Genomic DNA, 23,098 nt, shown 5'->3' with positions numbered 1-23,098 from the left:
GACAAAGTGAGTGAAAATGTTGCTGATAATTAACAATTCCAGCAGTTTTATTTTTAATACTATTGATGATTTTTGAATCAAATCAACTTTATTTTTCTATCCAATGCTATTATAACAAGATAGGCCTACAGTATAATATTGAAATAATAGATTTCATGTAAGGGGGCTACAATGTAAGAACTCACAGAGCTTTAGGACGTAACCCCCCCCCCCCCCCCCCCCGGCATTCTTATAATTGTTTTTTCTTACTTTAATCATAACACCTGTTCAGTACCAGGTAGCCATTTTTTATTTAACACATTGACTGTCAGACCTTGTTTTTAGGTTCCTTCCCATGTGCAAGACAAGTTTACATGTACAAACATACTTTTTTGGAAATTTTATCTAGTCATATATCATCAAAATGTTGTGTCTAAGGCAGGAAAATATTAGGGGGTGAGTAAACTTATCACCGGCACTGGAACAGCATTCAGGGACCCCCTCCCCCAGTTCTCCCTTTTGGAAAGCAAAAAAAAAGTAAAGAAAGAAAGAAAAAGAAAAAAAAATTATTGCCCAAGGCGCCTCAGAGATTATTTTCGGGGACGCCTAGATACCAAATGCCCCTGAACCCCTAGTGTAGTGTTATCTGGATATCGACCCCACTTTCGGGCCCCCCACCCTTTATTGGACATCCCTGGATTCTGCCCCTGGAATTTTTTTTTCTGCCAAGTGCAAGTTTCCTTGTCCACTTTTTACATGGGTTGGTATATGTTTAGAGGGCACCCCCACTCGTGCAATCGAGTGTACTGCCAGCAACATAACATAACCAACATTTATACGTTATTTGTACGTTATCAACTAGGTGTATCTTCCCCGAACTACCAGCCGTTAAGTCTGTGGTTCTACAATGTATAACAAAGAAGTAATGAATGCTAGAATGTTACTCCGATTTTGACTAGTATAGTCGTCCCTGGCGCTCTCAGTAACACCCTGTGGGACGAGTATACTCGTCTCTGGCAGCGAACGTGTTAAAGAGAAATACATATTTTCATACAGCTGTCAGGAATACTGAGACACACTAATTTTTTTGATGACAATAATTATAAATAATAATAATACTATGTTTTCATAATAATCATAGATAATTATTAATTAAGAAATTATAATCTAATTCAGCTTTGATGAAGTGTAAGGATTAATAATCGTAAAAATAATAATGATTAGTAGTAAATATCTAAAGTTGATAAGTAGCAAATACTGTATCTAAAGTAACATTCATGGCATTCTGTTCTTTATTTCCAAGATATGAAGATAAAAAGCAGGAAAACGAGATCAAGGAAAGATTTGCTAACGAGGAGGAGAAAAATGAGAAGAGTAAAACAGAAAAGGAGAGTGAAGAAAGCAGCAAAGAGGAACTCCCAGCAGTAGATGTGTGTGACAACAATATTGGTATGATATTCAATCTTTTTGACATTACAGGAAACTATAATCTAAGTCTAATAGACATGGGCCAGTCAGTGCTCCTCGCAACATTGATGACAATGTGTGCGTGCACCGTATTGTACTCTGCAGCTGAATGGTCAGAACATAACACATGCACTCAACACATGGTTTCAATCCATCACTGTAATTGGTTGGACACGCACAATCTGTCACTGACAGAAGTAGTTGCTTTTTTTTTTTGGTGTGTTTTTTTTTCCCTGTCTGCCTGTGAACTTAAGACTTTTATGTTAAAATACAATTTGTTTTGTCTGTTTAGTTAATCATTTCTGTCATGTCTATTTTATTTTGACATTTAATTTTGTAATGTTTGAAGATTTTTTAACAACTGGTAATAGTTTATCAACTAATGTAGTTTACCTATGTAACTTGTAACTATTTTTTTAACTTTAGTTGTTTTTATATTTGGTTCTCTATACAGGTCATACCGTATTGTCTCTAATAAACGACCCTCTTCTAATAAACGCCCCCTCTGAGTTTTTTTCATTTTGCAATGAGTGCTCAATCAATTAACATGGGTATGTAGTCCATAAAAAGGTTGACAAACAAGGAGTAATACCGTACTGTGTGCTGCTTTCTTTGATATGAAATGAAATAAATACTACTCAAAAAAGCTTTCCCTAAACGTTTAATGTTTACTGACTTCACGATCACTAGGCCTAGGCCTATTTTGTGTTTCTCTCGTGGTATTTCGTTAGCCTTGTAAAAACAGGGTAAGCTGCAAACTGACGGCAAACGACGGGTAATCGTGTATTGTTAGTGTGTCGCGTGTTCGACACTGATTTGATTCAAGGTGTCTGGTCAATGAAGTCTATACTGTAGTGAGAATGTTTCTTCAAGTTGAGGGCAGATGTTTTGTGTGCGGTGGTGCGGTGCTAGTTCATGAGGCCAACAATGTTTTTGACAAGCATGCGATGGCTGTTGTGAAAGGAGAAGCACCGCACTGCATCGTCGGACATTTACCCCAAGAGAACGCGAAGATATTTCATTTCTTTTTGGAACACAAGGAGTTATTGATGTTTAAATAACCAGCAACAAACAAAGGAACAGCAAAATAGCAGGAGGCCTGGAGATACCCTGCACATTAACTTGTTCCTCTACAAATAAACAACTTATTGACCGTTTAAAGCAGCTTGTTTAGGTAATTTTTGATTTTACAATTCACCGCTAATAAACGCCCCCCCCCCCATTTGAAAAAATGCAACGCCCCCGGGGGGCGTTTATTAGAGACAATACGGTATTTAATTACGATCATTCAAATTTCTGTTTCAAGAAAGGGTGTGAATATAGTTGGCAGAATCTTAACACAATTATGCACTTCTATGACAAAGTATTGTGTTTGGGGACTTCACAGTATGTTGCATTGTTTCATATTAAAATCAAAATTTAAAACTTAGAACATTATTGGGATACTAATTTTAAACGTTGTTTTCATTTAATAATAAAAGTATAAATTTTTTTTTTTAAAGTAACACAGACCTGTTATAGATGTAAACTGCAATTTCATGCTGCCATCAAAAAGGAACAACTAAAACAACAAATTTTAACTCGATATTAAGAAGTTTGCATATAATATACTTCATATAAGGCATTCATAAATATTCACCATGTTCTCTTAACTCATATAAAAGCTTTATTCAGCTGTGATCCTTTGTCCTGTTAATGGCATTAGAATTGTGATTGTCTATTTGGTATGCATGTTCACCTGTTTGGCCTAGATATACAGATGTTTTGGGGGACATTTCAGGCCATCACCTGGCAATTACTTCATTCATTTCTATATCTAGTGTCATCTCTCATTATTGACCCCAGCTTCTTCTTAAACAGGACTCGTTTGTCAGAATACATCCAATCTGTGCCCCTCATGTTTGTTAATTTGCTCCTTTGATGCGGACAGATTGTCTTCAATAATTTGATTCATGTTTTGGATTATGTCATCAAAATACATGCGATAGTGATAACATTCAAATTTCTGATGTAGTTAAAAAAAATCAGATGATGTACATTGCCAAATTGAGATAAATGTAAAAATATGATTAAAATTCAATAACTTATACCTGTACGATAGTATTACACCTGTCTCTTATACACATCTAGATGTGTATAAGAGACAGACACTGGAGAATGTATATTATTTAGTTATGCCCATAAATACATTGACTGTCGCAGCAGGGCTGGAAATTAACTTTTTTTCTTGATAGCACTGCCAAAATTTTCTGGCACCCCCCTAAAAAATTTGGTAGCACAAGTAATTTTTTTGTCCCCATGGATTATTATGCAAGAAAGAAGACATGAAAAAAAAAAGAGAAGATATTTTAAAAATTGGGGAAAAAAAAGATTTTAAAAATTGAAAAAAAAATACAAGAAAAATAATAAATAAGAAATAACAAAAGGACGGAAAGCAAAAAAAGAAAGAAGTAAAGTGGTGGAAAGAAAATGACAATGAAAAAACTAAAAGAAAGGTAAGTATCAAAAACGAAATAGGAAAAAGGATGAAACAATATTAAAAAGAAAATAGATATTAAAGGGATAATAAAGAAAAAAGGTACAAGGTTAAAAATTCAACCTAACTAACTTGAAGGAAAGGGAAAGTATTTCAAGGAAAGTTTCAATTGTTAGGAATATTTCTAAGAAAATTACAAATTTCTGTTAATTATTAACAGATATACACAATATAAAAAAGAAAAACATGAGCAGCTGAACTGTCTAGTCAATTGAGTGCAAAAATCTACAGTTAAGTGGATTGATATATTGATTATAAAATTATTAATTATTATTACTGAAACATTAATTATATTTTCTTTACACTTCCTTTAAGTTTTTCAGTATTTTTCTTCATTTGTGCAGAAAATTTCCAGAAAATAGGTCCGCAGAATCGCATTAACACTGCGAATGCCTTAGCCTGGGTTCCAGGCCCTAATTTTAGGTTACTCACTCTTTATTGCACTTAGTGTGCGCCATACCTAATTTAATTGGCGTCCCATACTCGATTTCTTTTTTTTTAGAATTAGGGCCTGGGCAAACGATTCATGCGTACGATTTCCCACATCAAATTTGATGTGGGATATCGTATGCATGACTGATTTTGTAAATCACATGATTGGCTAACTTCATGCATATTAATCAGTCTTGGTAAATTTTCAAAATTTAAGATGCGGATGTCTCGACTAGAACAAACAAGCTAACCAGCTCCCTTTTGGCTACCTATACTTGAATTAAAACAGTTAGTATATAGTTCTGGCCTGCTGAGAAGGACATGGACTGAAAACCGTAGGCTATACTTAGGAACCTTGCTCACCGCTAGCTGCTAGCTACAGGTTTCAAAATTTGCTGCGAGACCTACGTTTGTTTGTTTGTTTTTTATAACTTTCAAGATGTTGCTCATTGAGATGCATGTTGTTAAACTATATCTGCTCCATGAAGTCTGGCTGAGGTTATCATCAGCCATGTGATTGAAGGAGTGTAATCTTATTTCATAATCTATGAGGTTTAGGTAATTCGTTTAGTTTTCAAAAAAAGATGTCTGCCTTAATAGTACTTTGAATATAATCATCCAGATGATGCCTAAATGTATTTATTTACAATCTATTTAGTGTTAAATTTTGATTATTGCTTGATGCTGTCCCGTTTACATTGTATGAGTCAATATACGATTGTTTGAAATTTCGGTACATATTCTATTTTATGAACAAATATGTTAAGGAAACGTTCACAATTACGAGGAGGTACTGGTAAGAGTAACACTCAATAAAATAGTAAAAAATCTTGCAGTCCGATTTTTACCAGCCTCCTTCGCTTTGATGGAGATCGCTTATTTACCAAGAATGAAGATGAGCGCACATCGACACAGTTTTAGTGTACGACATCACACTTTAACAGTCTAGGTCGTGCTGATTGGTTGATACAGTACTGTTCATGTAAAATGAATGATAGCATGATTTGCGTACTGCCTGACTGAAAATAATCGGCTGTACAAGTTGTAAATAATTGGGATTTGGAGGAAAACCATCTTCCTACCGCTTACACAATCTACTCGCGCTATCAAATGTCGCACTGAGCGCAACAAATTTGAATTCCTTGTCGCACCTTAAAAAATCAGATCGCAAATGCGATCAAATAACCCTAATTTCCATGTGATAGACCTACCGAACTACAGGAATACGTGTGATAGGTAACATGGGAACGGGCATGCAAAGCGCCACGCCAATATTTTTTAATAAGCGCTACACTCGAATAGGTGCCCCTCTACAATAAGTGCCACACTGAAGCCTCTAAAAAGTTTTATAAGCACCACGGCGCTTATTCAAGGATTTATGGTACATCAACTTTTTTTAGTGATTGTATGGTACAGGAAATATGGTACTTGTTAGCAGTTGGTAGTATCTTTTGGTATTTGTTGTTTTAACTTTATGTAGTTGTTTGATACTGTCCATTTAACTGTGTAGTTCACGAAGGGATGTTTCTAGGGTATGCATATCAACGAGAGTTGGTTTAGTACCATTTTACTTTTTATGTGGTGGTATGACATTATGAAGTTCCAAAGCTATGTTTTTTTGCTTTTTTTTGTAGCATCTCTTCTAAAGCTAGTTTTCCACTAGGCGAATTTATTCGCGCGAATCAAAGCATCAGTTTGCTTCCTGAGCTCTGATTGGTTGCGCATGTTTTCGCTTCGCAAAAACTCTGATAGGAATGGGAATGTGCGTGCGTACGAACCAACACTTTCGATTTGCGCGAATAAATTTGCCTAGTGGAAAATAGGCTTTAGCAAAGTAATTGGTTTTGTACCATTTAATGTAACCATTAACTTAACTTCAGTTGTGGTCTGGTACAGTCCCAGGAAAGTATCTGATATTCACCTGTTGGCCTAGATACATGTTCATAGATGTTTTGGGGACATTTCAGGACATCACCTGGCTTTTACTTAATTAAATCCTATATTTAGTGTCATCTCTCATTTGATTGACCCCCAGTCTTTTCTTACATAAGTCTGACTCATCCATCAGCTTTAGTATTGACAGTATTCACCTTAATTAAATTATGTTGACAGTTTTTTTTTTTAATCAATAATTGTATTCCAGTTTTGATGTTTTTTCTCCAAATATATTATAAACACAATATATCATATAACTTAATTTAGAAATTTATAAACAGAAGACCAAATAGAACTCAACATCAACTACAGTACACATTGTGGACATAAATATTTTTTTATTTAATATTTATTAATATACAAACATATTTAACAAAGCTTGAAATTGTTCGCCATGCAACCATCGAGTTGTTCCCATGCAACTTTCAAGAGTTTCTGTTATTTAATCAGTGAGGTTGGTCCTGGCGCCCCCCCCTCCCTATTTGGAAAGTTTAAAAAAAGAAAGAAAAAGAAAAATATTATCGCCTCAGGGGTTATTTTCGGGTGTCCAGAAAAAAAAAAATTTCAAGAGGGCATGCCTCGGGCCCCTAGGGTAGTGTTGTCCAAATCTGCCCCACTTTCGGCCCCCTTTTGGACATCTCTGGATCCGCCCCTGGATCCTCCCCTGGGTCCCCCATGCAACCACTGAGAGTTATCCCCCATGCAACTATGAAGAGTTTCCGTTATTCAACCATCCTGAGTTTTTTGACATGCAACCATCCTGAGTTTTTTGACATGCAACCATCAAGAGTTGTCCCCCATGCAACCATCAAGAGTCAACCATCCTGAGTTTTTTGACATGCAACCATCAAGAGTTGTCCCCCATGCAACCATCAAGAGTTTCTGTTATTCAACCAGTGAAGGTTGTCCCCCATGCAAATATCAAAAGTTTCTGTTATTCAACCATCGAGAGTTGTTTGCCATGCTACCACTGAGGGTTGTCCTCCATGCAACCATCAAAAGCTTCCGTTATTCAACCATCGAGAGTTGTTTGCCATGCTACCACCGAGAGTTGTCCCCCATGCCATCAAGAGTTTCCGTTATTCAACCATTGAGATTTGTCCACCATTCAATCACCAAGAGTTGTTCGCCATGCAACCATCGCGAGTTGTTCCGCATGCAACCATCAAGATTTTCCGTTATTTAATCATCAAGAGTTGTCCACCATGACACCATCAACAGTTGCTATATATATGACACCAGGCTACTTACATTATATGGAGGTCGATTCCTACCTGAATCACTTGCAAATTTTTTTTGTACTGAGTATGCGGTGTGATAACCCATCAGGTAGGGCAAAACAACACTTTAAATAAAAGTTGTGCATCATTTATTATCATGAGTTGTAGGCCATGCAACCATGGACATTTGTCCACCATGCAACTATCAAGAGTTGTCCACCATACAATAATGGGTAGTTGTCAACCATGCAACCATTAAGAGTTGTCCATCTTTAACTATCAAAAGTTGTTTAACCTTGCATCCACTGATTGAAAGTTGTCCATCATGTGACTATTCAGAGATGTAACATACTGTAGTATAATATTGAAGTGGTGTAGATTTCTTTGTCTAGTAAAGGAAGTAAACAATCATTTTATTTTGCTTGGATATTTTTTGAAAATAAGTCAGATAAATGATGTCTTACTGAAACTGTCTCCAGGAAATCCAATTTATATTGAATGGCATTTACCCAGTCAGATAGGTCTACATTGTGGGCCCTGGATGTTGCTGGGATAGAATGACGTTTAATGCTTTGTCATGGATTGTACTTTACGTTGACATTTTTTACAAATTAAAAAAAGATGGTTTTATTTTACGTAAGTCATGGTAGTTACTCATCCTTCCTATTGTCCCTGGTCAGTTTTTAGTAGTTTTTGAGATTTTTTTTGTCTGATGTGATATTTTGAAATGTAGCAAACTTTATCTGTCTTTGTGGTAATGTACTGCATGACTGGTCCTCATATTCTTACCTCCTTATTTTTTTAGGAACATTTTTTTAAACATTTTATCCATGGTCAAGTGTTTTTATCAATATTATTGTCATGCTAATATTTTAATTTCCAACCAACTCTGATTTCAAACCATGTATTTTACTGCTATGAGTGAATAAACCATCATTCCCATTATTTGCAAGAATAATATGCTTCCAACCAGAATTACAATATGAAAATCTTTCAGTTTCAAGTACAGACATATTACATACGGATCAGATATTCCCCCTTTAAATAGCAGTTTTTAAGCACGCAAACCTTTTGCAAATGAAAATATAAGCATAATATAAAGAGCATTGGCAAGAATATATAGATATTGTCTTAAAATGGCGATAACCACTGTGTCATTCCATTTCACCACCAGGGAAGAGTAGGTTCACACTGCAGCTGCCCCAGGGGTCATCCTAACTGGCCTACTTTCACAACTACCAAAAGACCATTGAATTACATTACTGTACTTAATATTGTCCATTCTGATTTTTATTTTGAAATAATATGAAGCTGGATGTTGCTGTACATTTCCCACATGACAGTTACGTGACGTGACATACGGTATTTGAGGACTTGAGGTCATGTGATCCCATTCAAAGAACCCTGACATCTTGATATTATTCAGCACATAAAGAGTACCTTCTTAACAGACTCAATGTAGCTATTAATACATGTTAATCTTATGCACAGCTTTTATTAATTATTTCCTTTTCAAATACCTGTATTTGTACACCATTATGACATAATGTTAACATAGATTTTATTAACTGAAAAATATTTTATATTTAAATTGAGAAAACATGTTCATTCTCAATCATCTGTATTGCCTTCATTGCATTTATTCCATCACTCTAAAAAATTCAATGAAAACAGATTTGTCACACAAAGCAAGGCAGAAATGTCTTTAGAAAGTGGGTTGTATTGCCATTAGCGAATATAATCACTTTTTAACCTCCTTTTAAAAATGAAATATAGTTCTATATATTAATCCTGATATGCTTTGAATTAGTCCTGAATGAAGCTTGCGAGTAGCAATTGAACCTAATTTTTTATTTGTAAGAATGTAAGTCCTGGCATAGGCAACTATTTAAACCTAGGTTCCAAGTAAAAACTAAAATATACAAGAACAATGTATACCTATAGTTCAGAATATTTTCATATACATGTTTTACATTACAATGATAACTTGTTGTGCTGTAAAAACACAGTGAACATTAGAAATAATAATCACTTGGTCAATTGGGAAATAATTTTACAATATTTTTAGCCTAAAACTATCTCAGAGTTTATGACTACTATAACCATCACTCATGTATGAGTAAAGCCAATATGATTTTAATATATCTGTTTATGTTTATACTGTACCCATAATGAATGGCCAAGCAGTTCAGGAAGGGTTGCCACGTCCTATAGGTATTTTTCTGGTCGTGGAACAAGTCTTCCCAAGTAAGGGCTATAAACAGTTGCCATGTACACAATTGTCTCATAAAAACACTACATATATAGATAACCAAGTACCTCTTTCGAGATGAGTAAGGGGTTACCCCGGTGTACCAGTATAAACAGCCCTGTTGTTGGCAGATGAGAGTATCTGACTCCAGACCTTTAGGGGTGAAGGAATTTGCTGTATCAGCTACTGTAGTGCACTCATCAAGTGCTTTGGTATATAAATCTAATTACATTACATTGCTCATAAATGAAGTAAATGACATAATATGTAATGTTATGATACTTTCCATTTTTGAATTTAGGTGCACTGTTGCTGTCATTGAGAATGGTCTACCACCAGAGAGCAGACACCTATGGAGCAAGAGGGGATCTGTGGATTATATCATTCTATTAAACTGGGATGAAGCACCAAAGTCCTCTTTAGACTCCCTTAAGGATGCTCTATATAAGGTATAATACATTATATAATACAAAATGATATCTTTTCATTTATTTTCATTCTCTAAATTATTCAACTAATAACAAATCCAAAGTAGTCCCCTCCTCCACCACCTTGCTTATCTTCCTTTTACTAATTTTACTCCCCTCACATCACCCTATTTCCTCATTACTAATTTATTCAATCTTTTCTCATCTCGTCCCATTTTGTCCCTTTTTCTTCTCCATCTTTTCTCCTTGCCACCTTTCCTTTCCATTTTTCTCTTTTTTCCTTTTATTTCATCTTCTTACCCTCTTTCCTCCTTTTTTTCTGTTTTCCATTTTGATTTCTCTTCTCTTGCTCCTTTTCCTCTCTCTTATCCACTCCTTCTTTTTACTCTTCTCCCTCTCTTTACCATATTATCTTCCATGCCTTCCATATTATTGTTAAACTGTTACAGATGATATAAATATTTATTATCCTCATTGTATTGTTTTTATTGTTGGTGCTACTATCATTATTACTGTTACTATGTGTATATATATATATATCTGATTTCCAGTGGGATTCAACCGTAACACTTAAACGTGAACCGTTAAAACTAGAAGGTGGCTACGATGATTGGTTGCTCCGCTATCCAATGTTTACAACAAATGCTAAAGTCACTGCTCCAGTCATGGATGGAAGCAGCTCTCTCAAGTCCACTGCAAACCTATGTAAGATATTATTTAGTATTTTGTATTCCATGATAACTTCACTTCCCTCAGATTGGAAGAAGGACAAACTACTAAATTACCTGATATAGACATTTGAAATGAGAGATTGGGGGTGTCTGTTGTATTGGGTGGTATTTTTTCTTTTGTTGTTTTTGTATTACTGCTTTGTTTGCAGGCTGCCAAATATTTATAATATTTTATGTCAAACTCATCAGATAATGAAATACAAATTTATTTGATGCCTCTGTAGAATATGCATAAATTAATACACCGCCACTCCACAGAAGGGCATCATGCCCCCCCCCCCCATTAAAAACAATATTGGCTTAAATTATTATTATTAGGATAATACTAAAGTTGAATTCAAGCAATATCAGTATCTTGGTATTTTAAAAATATCTGATTGACTGCAGGCCTTTTGAAGCAGATAATTGTCGAATGTTTCTCAATACAGTGATTCAGCACTCTGTGTGGGGTTTGGTAACTGATTCCATATTAGTGGGAGAGCTTGACCTAGGAGTGCTCTGTCACCAAATATCTGTGTCTTTGGATCCCACACTCTAGGTTCAAGGAGATATTGACATGTTTATGATGGATGGGTCCAGCTAGTCTAGAAATGTCATCTTTGAAAATGTACATTTATCTCAATCATGAGATTATTATGGAGTGATCTGTTCCTCCAAATGGTCACAAGACAATTAGATTAATAGAGTGAAAACTCTATTATGGGAACACCCTTGAATTGAAAAAAAGTGGAATACTCTCATAACAGAGTTTAGAAATAGTGTTAAAGGAAAGGATTTTCGCTAGCAGGCACGAGAAGTGATAATTCTTTAAGGGAGGTGATTAATAGAAGTTATAGAAATTCCACGATAATCTTTTAATCATATTAATGGTCAGTATTGCATAACTTAAGTAGTGCTTACTTTTTAATATAGTATATATATTTCAAAATTTGCTCACCTCAATCTAGCCCCTATGTAAATTTCATCTCTGCTCCTAAAATATTTCATGCTATCAAGTTTCTGTACAAATATACAGTATATAAAGGTGTGATATGACATCATCATGCCAATTATATGGGTAAAACATAGATATTTGTCACAGAAAACATGATACAGTAGGTGGAAAAAGCATTAGACTAAAAGTTATGTTCTGTTCTGTAAAATTTAACTGCAAGTATATTTGACTTTGTGAAAGAAATATTATTTATTTATTTTTTTATTCAAAACACAAAAATTATAAAGTTAGCCAGCATTCGCCTGACAATATTTATTCTTATGTATTTTTTACCTATCAGCCCTTTGAAGCTTTCTTGAATTAAGGGCTATATTAATGTATTTCCTTTTTATATGTTTATCATTTACAAATTTATTTTATTTCATTTATTTTGTCTACATATATTAAAATTCACAAAAAGCAATGACAGTGTGAAACAGTTGGATTCAAACAGTGAAACCACAAAAAAGAATGAACTGTATCACTTTACATCACCTTTGATTTGATCGTCAGTACAGTATGAACAAATATTGGCACAGACGTTAATATCTATTTATTCAATAAAATCATAACAAAGATTAAGAAAAAACCTTTTGCAAAGGGTAATGTCTCAATGGTATTTAAATCAAAACCAACAGAATCATCATTGTAATATGAATCTCTTCTGCATTTTCATTTCCTTATGCTTTAAAAAATATTGGATTTTTTCTTCTTTTTCTTTAATTTTTTTTTATTTTTCCCTTTTCTTTTTTTTTTTTTTAAGCATTTGCTTGTATGAATGAAGAAAATATGATTTTTTTTCATTGTAATGATGTAAGCAATAAAACATCTTTAGTTTAGGTGTCATTCTTTCCAGTTCTTTGACATCCTTGACAAAAGTAAATACATAATTGACTGGTCATAGCATCCTACTACATTCTGACCCTTCAAAATGCAGCACTTTTTAAAGTAGGAATTAAGGCAACTTTCAGAACCACTTCAAAATCAATCAATCTTAGTTTTTTTTATTGACGGACTAAATAATCTCATCTTTTAATGTGCGAGTTAATGTCTACATGACAGTTTGATTGACAGCACAGATGTAAATATTAGGGCAGCGTTGACATTTTCCATCATTTTTTTGTTCACTAACAACTCTATTTATACTTTTATTTCTAAAAAAAATTCTTTTTCAGTGAATTTTGATTTTCCATCCCTGGAAGATGAAGAACCAAAACAACCACAGCCTTCTGTAAATGGTCAATCACACATGAATGGAGTTGATACAGTGAACAATGGACTGAACGACAGGCCTATCCCTGCTTTTGACAGGTCATCAAAGCCTAAGCCAACAAACAAATCAAAAGTAAATGGCAGTGAGCCACCTAAGCCTATTGTTAGCAGTACAGAGAGTAAACCATTACAACCCATATCGTCAAATGGAACTACAAGGTTTGATGGAAATCTACCACCTGTCTCAGGTGCCGGAGATGTTCTGGAAGGTAGTGCAGCTGAGGTCAAGAAGACAGAGTCTGCTTCCTCTCAAGAAACAAAGTCCTCCATGCCGCAATTTAATCGAGCTTTAAAGCCAAGTCTGGGAACTACAGAACCCATAGAGGATAAAAAACCAATAAGCAACTTAACAGTAGATATCACTGACATCAAACCACCAGAATACAAGGAACCTGAAACCATAGATAGAAAACCAGAGGTGGCTGAAGTTGATGAAGTAATGCAAACACAGGAAGACAAATTGAAATTGCACAAGGATAAGGAAAAGCGGGCTAGGATGGACCTTGAAAAACTACGGAATTCAAAGATAAGCTCTGAAAATATTGAGCAGAAAAAGAAATTGGAAGCCATGGAAGAGCAATTAAATGCAATGTTACAACAAATGGAGAAAGACAGAATACAGATGGAGGCCGAACGGAAACAAATTGAAGAAAAATCTAAGGCACTGGAGAATGAAAGAAAAATGTTGAAAGAAAACGAACGAAAACTACTCGAGGAAATGAAAGCCAAAGAAAATGCACAAAGGTTTATAAACCCACAACTACCACCAAATTGGGAAAAAAGATATGATGAAAAATCTAAGAAATACTATTATATTAACCATAACACTAAAACAACATGCTGGGAGCCCCCAGGCACAAAACTTAAACCAAGCAGTGTCCCTCAATATATTCCTGCAAAAGTTTCCTCTCTTGAAAAGCCTACCCCCAAAAAACCAAATGTTCAAGACCAGTTTTCCCCTAGTAAAGCACCCCTTCAGGACAAGCCCACTCTTAGTAGTTTGCCCCAGCAGGACAAACCTACTTCCACTAAAGCGCCTCTTAAAGACCAACCTAAGCCTAAACTGAGTCAATCCATGTCATCTCCAAATATTGCTCAAATGGTTCTCAATGAAGAAAGCAAATCTGTGGATGTACCAGCCTTTGATCGAAGTATAAAACCATTAAGGTAAGTGCAAAGGTTTTATTTGTAAAAGTTCAAAGTATTTAATCTGGTTTTGTTGTTTTTGTATTCTATGGTGGTTATTACCTTTGGGAAAGAGGTATTTTTGACTGATAGAAAAGCACTCCCTAGAAATGGTATTCCTTAAATATCTAATGCTATATTTTTTATTATTGCTATCTTAATTTTATTTGATTATGTAAAAAATTTCGAAAATTGTCTTTCATATAATCACAGCAGTACAACTCGTATTCAAGACTCCAATAAAATTATGAAAAGTAATCGTAACTTAGCAGCTACCTATGGGGGAATGGTAAGTAAATTTTTATTATAGAATTCAATCAAAAAGCAAGATGAAATATAGCAGTCTGTCTCAGTATACCCATTTAAATTTCAACTCAGGTTGTTCAACCCTATTTGAAAGTGAGACAACCTTAGATGTTTCTATGAAGCTGATCTATGATAGAGGGCGCTGAACACAATTACAAATCTATAATTCACTAAATTAACTCTGGGAGTAGACATTGTATAATCATAATTTGTTTACGTACTGTGCATTAAAATTCTGAAGAAAAAAATGTTTCAGAATTCAGTGACCCATTGTTAAAGCTTGGTTCTAAATGGCTTATTACAAAATTACTTGGAGGAACAGGCAAAATGTTTAATTGAACAAAGGTGAATAGGATTTGGGGGAAACAACCTTATATCCAGAATAATGGTTGAAGGTTATGTAATACTGTGCAAAATACTAGGGTCTGAATAACATCTAGAGAATAAAGTGCTTATAGACCTGCTGTACACCTTATCATCTGATGTTAATCCTGGGGCAGATGAAGGATTTGGTGGTAGGGGGTGCATGAGAGTGCACACCACCTCACCTACACCATGGTTGGGGCTGAGAAAATTTTGAGAATATGGACCTCAAGTTGTTTGGAAATTGCACTCTCATAAAATCTTACTGGTGCTATGCTCATAATAATAAAAATAATGTATCAACAATATAATACAATAATTTTTCTTAATACAATTTAGGGGGCTGTTAGATACATTGAACTGACATACAGTAATACAAAGAGTTGCTAGGTTTCACGTAATAATAGGTTTTGTTTACTAACAGAAAATTTCTTTCTTTGCACACAAACGTCAATACGTTTGGTTGACATTAGTCCTGTCTTTGGGTCTGTAAAACTAGCTAATATGAATTTGTACAGCCAATGTACCCAAACACAAATGGCCTGTTGTGTGACGCACTAGTTGAATATTAAGTGTTGAGAGTTCTACTGCAGAGCGCCCGTGCCAAAGTATAAATATACTTGCTGCACATATTGACATAATAATCTACATAAGCAAGGAGACTATACTATGGAAAAGTTTGTAGCACCACAATACATTGGTTCAATTTATTACACTAGAAGATGTTTTAATATTTACTTTGGTTTTAATTTCTTTCAGGGACCTGGCTTAACTGGTTTACGTAATCTTGGTAACACATGCTTTATGAATAGTGTCGTGCAGTGTTTGAGTAATACCAAGTACCTGACGGACTATTTTGTCTCAAATATCTATCAAAGAGACATTAATAGGTTAGTAATTTACAGTAAAAGTATACAGTAAAAGGTACATTACTGGGATGGATCAAGGGAAAGATCTGGGTAGAAACACAGAGGGGGTTAGGTGGGTGGTAATGGTGTGTGTAAGGGATGCTTCAACATAGATACATGGTACATGGAATCTAAACAGATAATTAGCTTGTTTTAGAATACCATGCTCCCTGTCTCTTTCTGTTTTTTTTTTGTTTTTTTTTTTGGGGGGGGGGAAGCTATTCAATGTATAGCTTAACTTGCTTAACTTTGTAGTATACGAGGCATGTTATCCCACAACTAGCATTCTTGTGCATGTTATATTATTGTAATATGTTTGTGAGTGTAGATGTTTATAATAATTTAGAATTCTTCTATTATTGTGTCTTTTTATGAATCCTGAGCGTGTGGTCGAAGTGGAACTTTTGTTTAAATTATTAAAACCCAGTACCATGGAATTGGAATGCAAACACCATAGCCACCAAGCTATAGCTCTGTTTTACGTATTGTCACACAGCTTATGCATTTTTATCCTGTTTATTTTTTCACTAGGGAGAATGTCTTGGGACGGAAGGGAGAAGTGGCAGAGGATTATGCAGTGGTGGTGCGGGCTCTGTGGTGTGGTCAGTACCGAGCTATTTCTCCACGGGATCTTTCCAACACGGTCATTAAGTATGTCCCACAATTCAACCAGAATATAGGCCATCACCATGACTCACAGGAGTTTCTAATCTTCTTGATGGATGGATTGCATGAAGATTTAAACCGAGTAAGTTAACATGTGGTTTACATGATTTAGCACGGTGGACTGCCAAGCCTTTTTTTAGATTATTACTTCCGGGTTCTTCCCCTGAACATCCCGGGTGAGAGGTCGTGTTCTGGAGACCAATGCCAGCAAGTTTACGTGCCATACAAAAGTGGTATGTTTGGACAGGTGTGGATGTGAACTCACATCCTTGGCGCTGAGTGAATCCTGTTGGACATGAACTCACTTCCCTAGCAGGGAACATGTTAATTTATTGTAGTTTTCAATAGATCCGTGTTATTGTTATTTATTTCTTTGGGTAACAGATCAAAAGATATAACAATAATGAACAGAAATTGGTGGTCCCTTTTCAAAAACATATATCAATTTATCTTTATTTCAGAAAATCAAAATATCATGGTAGCACAGAGCTAAATTGAAATAAAATGTACAAAGACTAAGTCAAAAATGAATAAAATAGTCTTAAATTTACAGGGGGAAAAAAAACAGATTTAACCACAGTATCCACAAAATCACACACAAACATATACAGAAGATGCTCTTCATGAACTAATTGTAATTAGTGAAATGCAGACTGAAACAATTTAATTACTGCTGATTTACAAACCTTAAATTAATTACCATCTGTGCAAAGAAAATTAGCATAATATTATTTAGGCATTTGTGTGTTAAGGAGGAAAAGATTTATTTTTGTCCTATTCTTCAAATGAATACTAATTTAGGCCCTGTACAGACTATCAATTTTTATATGATAAAAGCATGTGATGTGCCTAAATATGGTCATGATGACATCACGTCGTGACTATATATGGGCATACAACAGGATATGGGCATACAACAGGTTGGTTTTTTTTTTTCAACAAAAATTTGATGACCTGGACACAGCTTTATATTTTTATTATGCAAATATTTAGTAAATTTGTTCATTACGAACACTTTATTAATTAATAAGGTGAAGAAGAGGGAGTATATTGAAGAGAAGGACAATAAGTTACCGGATAATAAGGCTGCTCAGATAGCCTGGGACAACTACAAGCGCCTCAACCAGTCTATCTGCGTGGAACTTTTCCAGGGACAGTACAAGTCCACAGTGCAATGCGAAACATGCTTGAACATAATGGTCAAGTTTGATACGTTCATGTACCTGTCACTACCTATACCTAAGAGTAACAAGTGCTCATTAACAGTAAGATGTTATATTTTTTATTTTATTTCCCTCACATCCAACAGCAAGTACACTCGCCACTTACAGGATGGAATGATGCTTTATAAACTATTATTGAGGCCTAGGGAGTGGAGTTGATTGTGGTCATAAGAAAGAGGAAATGAACCCAGGACCCTGGGATAAAAGTTAACCATCTTAACCACTAAGCTATTTAACTCTACTCCTTAATATATGCTCCAACAACACTTAATAATGAGCACACAGCCACCTGTAATATACTGTGACTACAAGCATAGAGTGTATTGCTGTAACAAGTATACTTAAAGATCATTAAACAGTTTTATCCCGGCGGCAGTTACAGCGCTCAATGACCATTACGTGTGATTAAAGCAATTTGGAAAGCGGGGTCACCTTTGTTATGTAAAATATTTTATTGTTTATCGTTTTTCCATATGCATGTATTTGTATGCATGTATACTGGACAGAATAAAGTATTGATTTTTTTGAAAATATGGTATTGTAAACATCTGCCCTATAGTCTACACAACAATCACTCCTCTGGGAGTACAGACAAGATGTATAAGTAGATCTCTATATTATCCTGCTTTTAAGCTGCAAGTTTATAGGATAGGTTTATACACTGTAATCAATTTACATTGAAATTATAGACCTCTAGGCCCATTTAAAACTAACGTCTACACTAGGCGCATCTTGTTGGGAGATCAGGGAGTGTCAACAAATACACAAACACTGACACTTGGCTGACTCACTCAAAACAATTTTGTATGGTATTCAATTATCATGAACAGAGTAATTAAAAACAAAAATGTAACAACTTTATGGTACTCTGTTCATATTGTAGTTCCTTGACCTTTATTTGTTTTTTTGGTTTTTTTTTTCATATTTTCTTAGGATTGCCTAGATCATTTCTCCAAGCCTGAGAAGTTGACTGGTGACAATGCGGTAAAGTGTACTCGTTGCAGGGTGAAACGTAACTCAATTAAAACTATAACAATTTGGAGGACACCCCCAGTCCTTATTATCCACCTAAAGAGGTAAGTATGATATCTCCCTTGTGAGTATTCCAAATCGTAACACAGAGACTGATATTATACCTTTTTTTGGGGGTGGGGGTCGGGGTGAGTGGAGTGGTGGTGTTTTCGTGATTAATTAAATATATTGTTAAGTGTGCAGGAACTGTTGATCATTTTTTTGTGGTGAAAGTGCTCTGAGCAATTTTTTTCTGTAAGGGCCCGGCACTGTAAAGTTCCTCATATTCATTCAACATAAAAACATTCAAGTCTTACTGTACCGTTTATACTCTAATACCTTGCCTAAGGAAACAACAAACTTTTTACCAGCTTTGGATTAAGAACCACAACCCATTGATTTTGTCAATTTATCCCATAAATAGAAAAATTCTGTGTTTATATACCTAAAAGCACTCAGATTTTTTTTCCTCTCAACAACATTTTCTTTTGGGACAAATCAAGGTAATGCAATTCTCTTTCTATTCTGTCTTCTGCAGGTTTTACTTTGAAGGACGTTGGCGGCAAAAGCTTCAAACCAACATAGATTTCCCATTAACAGGCTTGGACCTTATACCTCACACTGTGGGACCCAAAGTAAATTGTAGCTATTTCTTGTACGGAGTGTCCAGCCACACCGGAGGCTTAGATGGCGGACATTGTGAGTACATTAAGCAAATTCTGATTAAAGACCATTCCCTTTAAAAAGGATTACAACTTGTCCATTGATCTTAATAATCTGTGATGAATCAAGCCATGATTAAACTTTAGATACCAATCTGTGTGGCAAAGACAAGCCAAACCAGTTACTCCTAGCAAATCGTGTTTCAGAGATAAAGGCCAAAAAATTTTGGAATGTCAACCTTTTTGAAATCTGTTTTATTGCACTAAACTAAACTTGATATATCTATACATCATGCTATGATGTTATTTTTTCCATTTCCAACATTAAAACAACATTTTTGGAACAGTTTAGTGATGGTGTCTTCCATGAGAAATGTCTGAAATTGTAAAATTCAAAGACTGATTTCTCAAATACAGTTCTTCAAACAGCTTTTGTAACTTTATAACGAAATTTCGGATTTATATGATTCTTTTACAATTTTTACGTTCATCTTAAAATACATTTTTTGCAAGCAGTGACTGGTTTGGCTTGTCTTTGCTACATATGATAGGCAAATATTAGTAATAAACTTCAAAATGTTTATATGCTGTATGTGTATGTAATAACTAGATATAAGACTATAATTCATGTATCCTCTTGGCTAGCAATAACCAGTCTATTTTAACTTTTAATATAGTGTATTTTTTCTGTTGTCAAATTCTTCACAAATATCTGATATTTTGCACATGTTTCTGTTACAGACACAGCCATGTGTAAAAATCCAAGGACGAAGAAATGGTATAAATATGATGATCATGAGGTATATGACATCTCCTCCAGTAGAGCCAAGGTAAGCCTCTCAGTAAATGATAAATTAGGAGCAGAGGTGTAACTTAGTGGTTAGAATGAACACCACCAAGCTCATGGTTCAAAATATGCCATCACTACCTCTCCTTGATAGTACTCAATCAGTCATATTAATTAGTATTGACTTAAAGAGCTGATTGGGTGAGCAATTAAATAGAAAGGAAAATTTAGCTTGGGGAATTAAATGGTTTTTATATTACTTCTGTACAGGTTTCTTACTCAGCAATATTTAGTAGGGGTGCATCCCTACACCCCCTCTCCCCTTCTGAGACATGCTGCTGTGCAGCAGAGGCAGTATTAAATCCAAATCATTGGTATCCTATTAGTACCTATTATTACTCTTGGGTAAATATAGATAAATGTAGATAATGTGGTATTTCCAAGAAACTTTAGAAACAGTATGACCACCCATGGATTTGAACCTATGATTTTTTTATTGTATGCCAAATGCTTTACATTTCTGTCACTTGCTTCCTTTGTATTTCCATATGAACAGTTCAGAGGAAGAAATAGGGTTGAGAAAAAAAAAATGTAGTTATTAATAAAAACATTAATGAAAAATAATAATAATAATAAGTTAATAATTTCAATTTGTTTTTCCAGCAAGGATCAGCGGCTTACATCTTGTTCTATTCATCCAAAAACTGGTAAAACTGGAAATCTTTCCTGACAGCTTGTCATTCAGTTTGATTGACAGTTGATCAGTTACACCAGCCAAGTGAAGCACTTTGAATCAGTCAGCATAATCATTCCTGTTCCAAGACCACCTGGTTGTACATATTGTCACATGACCCAATGTTGCGTATCCTACTTTCCGCTGGACTGTTTGATTGATTGACAGCAATGTGATTGACAGAACCTGCTCATAACTTCCTGTTATAAAGACCAGTGCTACCAAGCTTTAAAAAAAATCATATGATAATGGTGTGTCTGCTTTTCTAGTCAAATAGTGCGGTACTTTAGATCATCATGTCCACCTTGGTCACTTCTTGTCCAATGAACTGACCACATCAAGTAAACTTGATGTGTATGTGTGTTGGCATTGTTGTACCTGTGCATTACCTAGTAGACTACTGTATTTGTTGGCTTTTTTGCTGCATGTATATCTTTTACTAATAATCACAAATATTTATATTGTACCTACGTTAACACCTCAAAGTGCTTAACAACATAAATGTAAAAATAAAGTAAGTAGAAACAACAATTATAAAATACAACCCTAAATGTGGGTTTCAGTAAGCAGCAGTGCTGGAGATGGTGACATTCAAATAGTTACACCTGTCAATGTCAAAATAACGTCACTGTCTGAATTTGACAATATATATTGTATACGCAGATAATCCACTAAAGAAAAAATTCTGAGCTTTTTCACTTTCCACCACAGGATAAGCCTATGGCTCCACTACCATTACAGTGACGCTACCTAGGAAAAAAGTGATTTTGAGCAATGCCAGTGTACACCCACTTTGCTATCGTCAGGAACATTGCGCCCTCCCCCCTTCCGTCAGGCCATTGACACTAAATCCTGGTGCCACCCCTGGTTTTAAGAAGTGTTTGTAATGATACAACAGAATTGGCCTGTCTGATATGGTCTGCAAGTTGACCTGCCACACTATCTTGGTCAATACTGGAAGGCAGAATTCTTCTTTCTTTCGTCTAGTGTTGAAAACACTGTTAACACGAAAATAAAAATGAAAAGCTCCTATATGCCAAGCCAGGTACAATGTGTCTGATAGCACGTTTTACGCAAACTTCACTGTTGTACTTTAAAAAGCAACCAAGGTGCAGTATCATTTGCGCTATGGGTATTTTTGTTGAGCAATTTTTTTTAAATATTAAGCAAGAGAGGAATAAAATTGATTGTCTGTAAGGATCGAAATCCTAAGGGTTCGGCTGAAAGGAAAAAGATGTATGCTATAGTTATAGGCTGTGGGGTACAGAAAGTCAAAAATTGTCCAATAAATCAATCAATCAATAGATATATTTTATTGTGCCAATATCAGTGGTGGAATACACCAGTGGCTTCGTCCGAGAACATAACATTGGGCTTGTTCAACTGGTTCATTTCGTTGACTACGATTTTCCGTTGAGTATTGTTTTCATTCGACTGGTTCGTAAAATAGACTTTGTTGACAACTTAACCAGAGTGCATTAATCATCGTTAAGTTATCCACTTGACCAAAACAAGCATAGCCGATTGGTCAGTTTAGCAACAAAATTTGCGTTAATATAATTTAGATCAAATTTCAGAAAGTAGAAATTATAATATTTATCCACATGATTCCAAAAACTGGATGAAAACATTTTTTTTAATGAAAAACCCATACTGCCACAATCTGAAGAAACCTTGACGACGCAGGTCGTCTTCGTGAAATAGGATTTTACCACTGCGCAGGTGGGCGTGGTTTTACGGCCATTATCTTGGGTTTTGTTCAGTGAAGCCCTCAGATAACAGGCTAAAATGTGAGAGCAATGGCTTGTGAATGTTGAAAATATAAGGAGCAATAGTAAATCTGTGTCCACACTATCAAATTGTATATGACAAAAAATGTGATACGGTCATATTTGGGTGTAATATGACATCATCATGCCCATATATGGGTGCATTGCACAAAATATATTTGATGGTGTAAACAGAGCTTAACACAGTTTTTTTTAGTTATAAATCTTGTCCGAACTTACAGACCAATGATTTTTTTTAAC

At 35.1% G+C, this 23,098-nt stretch overlaps 1 protein-coding gene across 2 annotated transcripts; it reads left to right on the top strand.

The window, feature by feature from the left end:
* Positions 1-9,936: 9,936 nt before the first annotated feature.
* Positions 9,937-22,374, top strand: LOC117107983 (ubiquitin carboxyl-terminal hydrolase 8-like). 2 transcript variants are annotated; one of them, XM_033249797.1, is made up of 11 exons: positions 9,937-10,269; positions 10,800-10,953; positions 13,128-14,391; positions 14,626-14,698; positions 15,838-15,968; positions 16,518-16,734; positions 17,684-17,917; positions 18,809-18,951; positions 19,425-19,585; positions 20,290-20,378; positions 20,999-22,374. In XM_033249797.1, exons 1-11 carry the CDS (start codon positions 9,952-9,954, stop codon positions 21,044-21,046), a joined length of 2,832 nt encoding a protein of 943 aa, XP_033105688.1. In that variant the 5' UTR covers positions 9,937-9,951; the 3' UTR covers positions 21,047-22,374. The 2 variants fall into 2 exon arrangements, with proteins under 2 accessions (XP_033105688.1, XP_033105687.1); XM_033249796.1 differs by having other exon boundaries at positions 14,623-14,698.
* Positions 22,375-23,098: the final 724 nt, after the last annotated feature.

The sequence above is a fragment of the Anneissia japonica genome, unplaced genomic scaffold (genome assembly GCF_011630105.1).
Source record: "Anneissia japonica isolate Jap-2015-1 unplaced genomic scaffold, ASM1163010v1 scaffold287960_len3192837_cov198, whole genome shotgun sequence".
In the NCBI taxonomy this organism is placed as follows: Eukaryota; Metazoa; Echinodermata; class Crinoidea; order Comatulida; family Comatulidae; genus Anneissia; species Anneissia japonica.
Note: the sequence above shows the minus strand (reverse complement) of the source record. Positions and strands in the feature narration are given on the sequence as shown.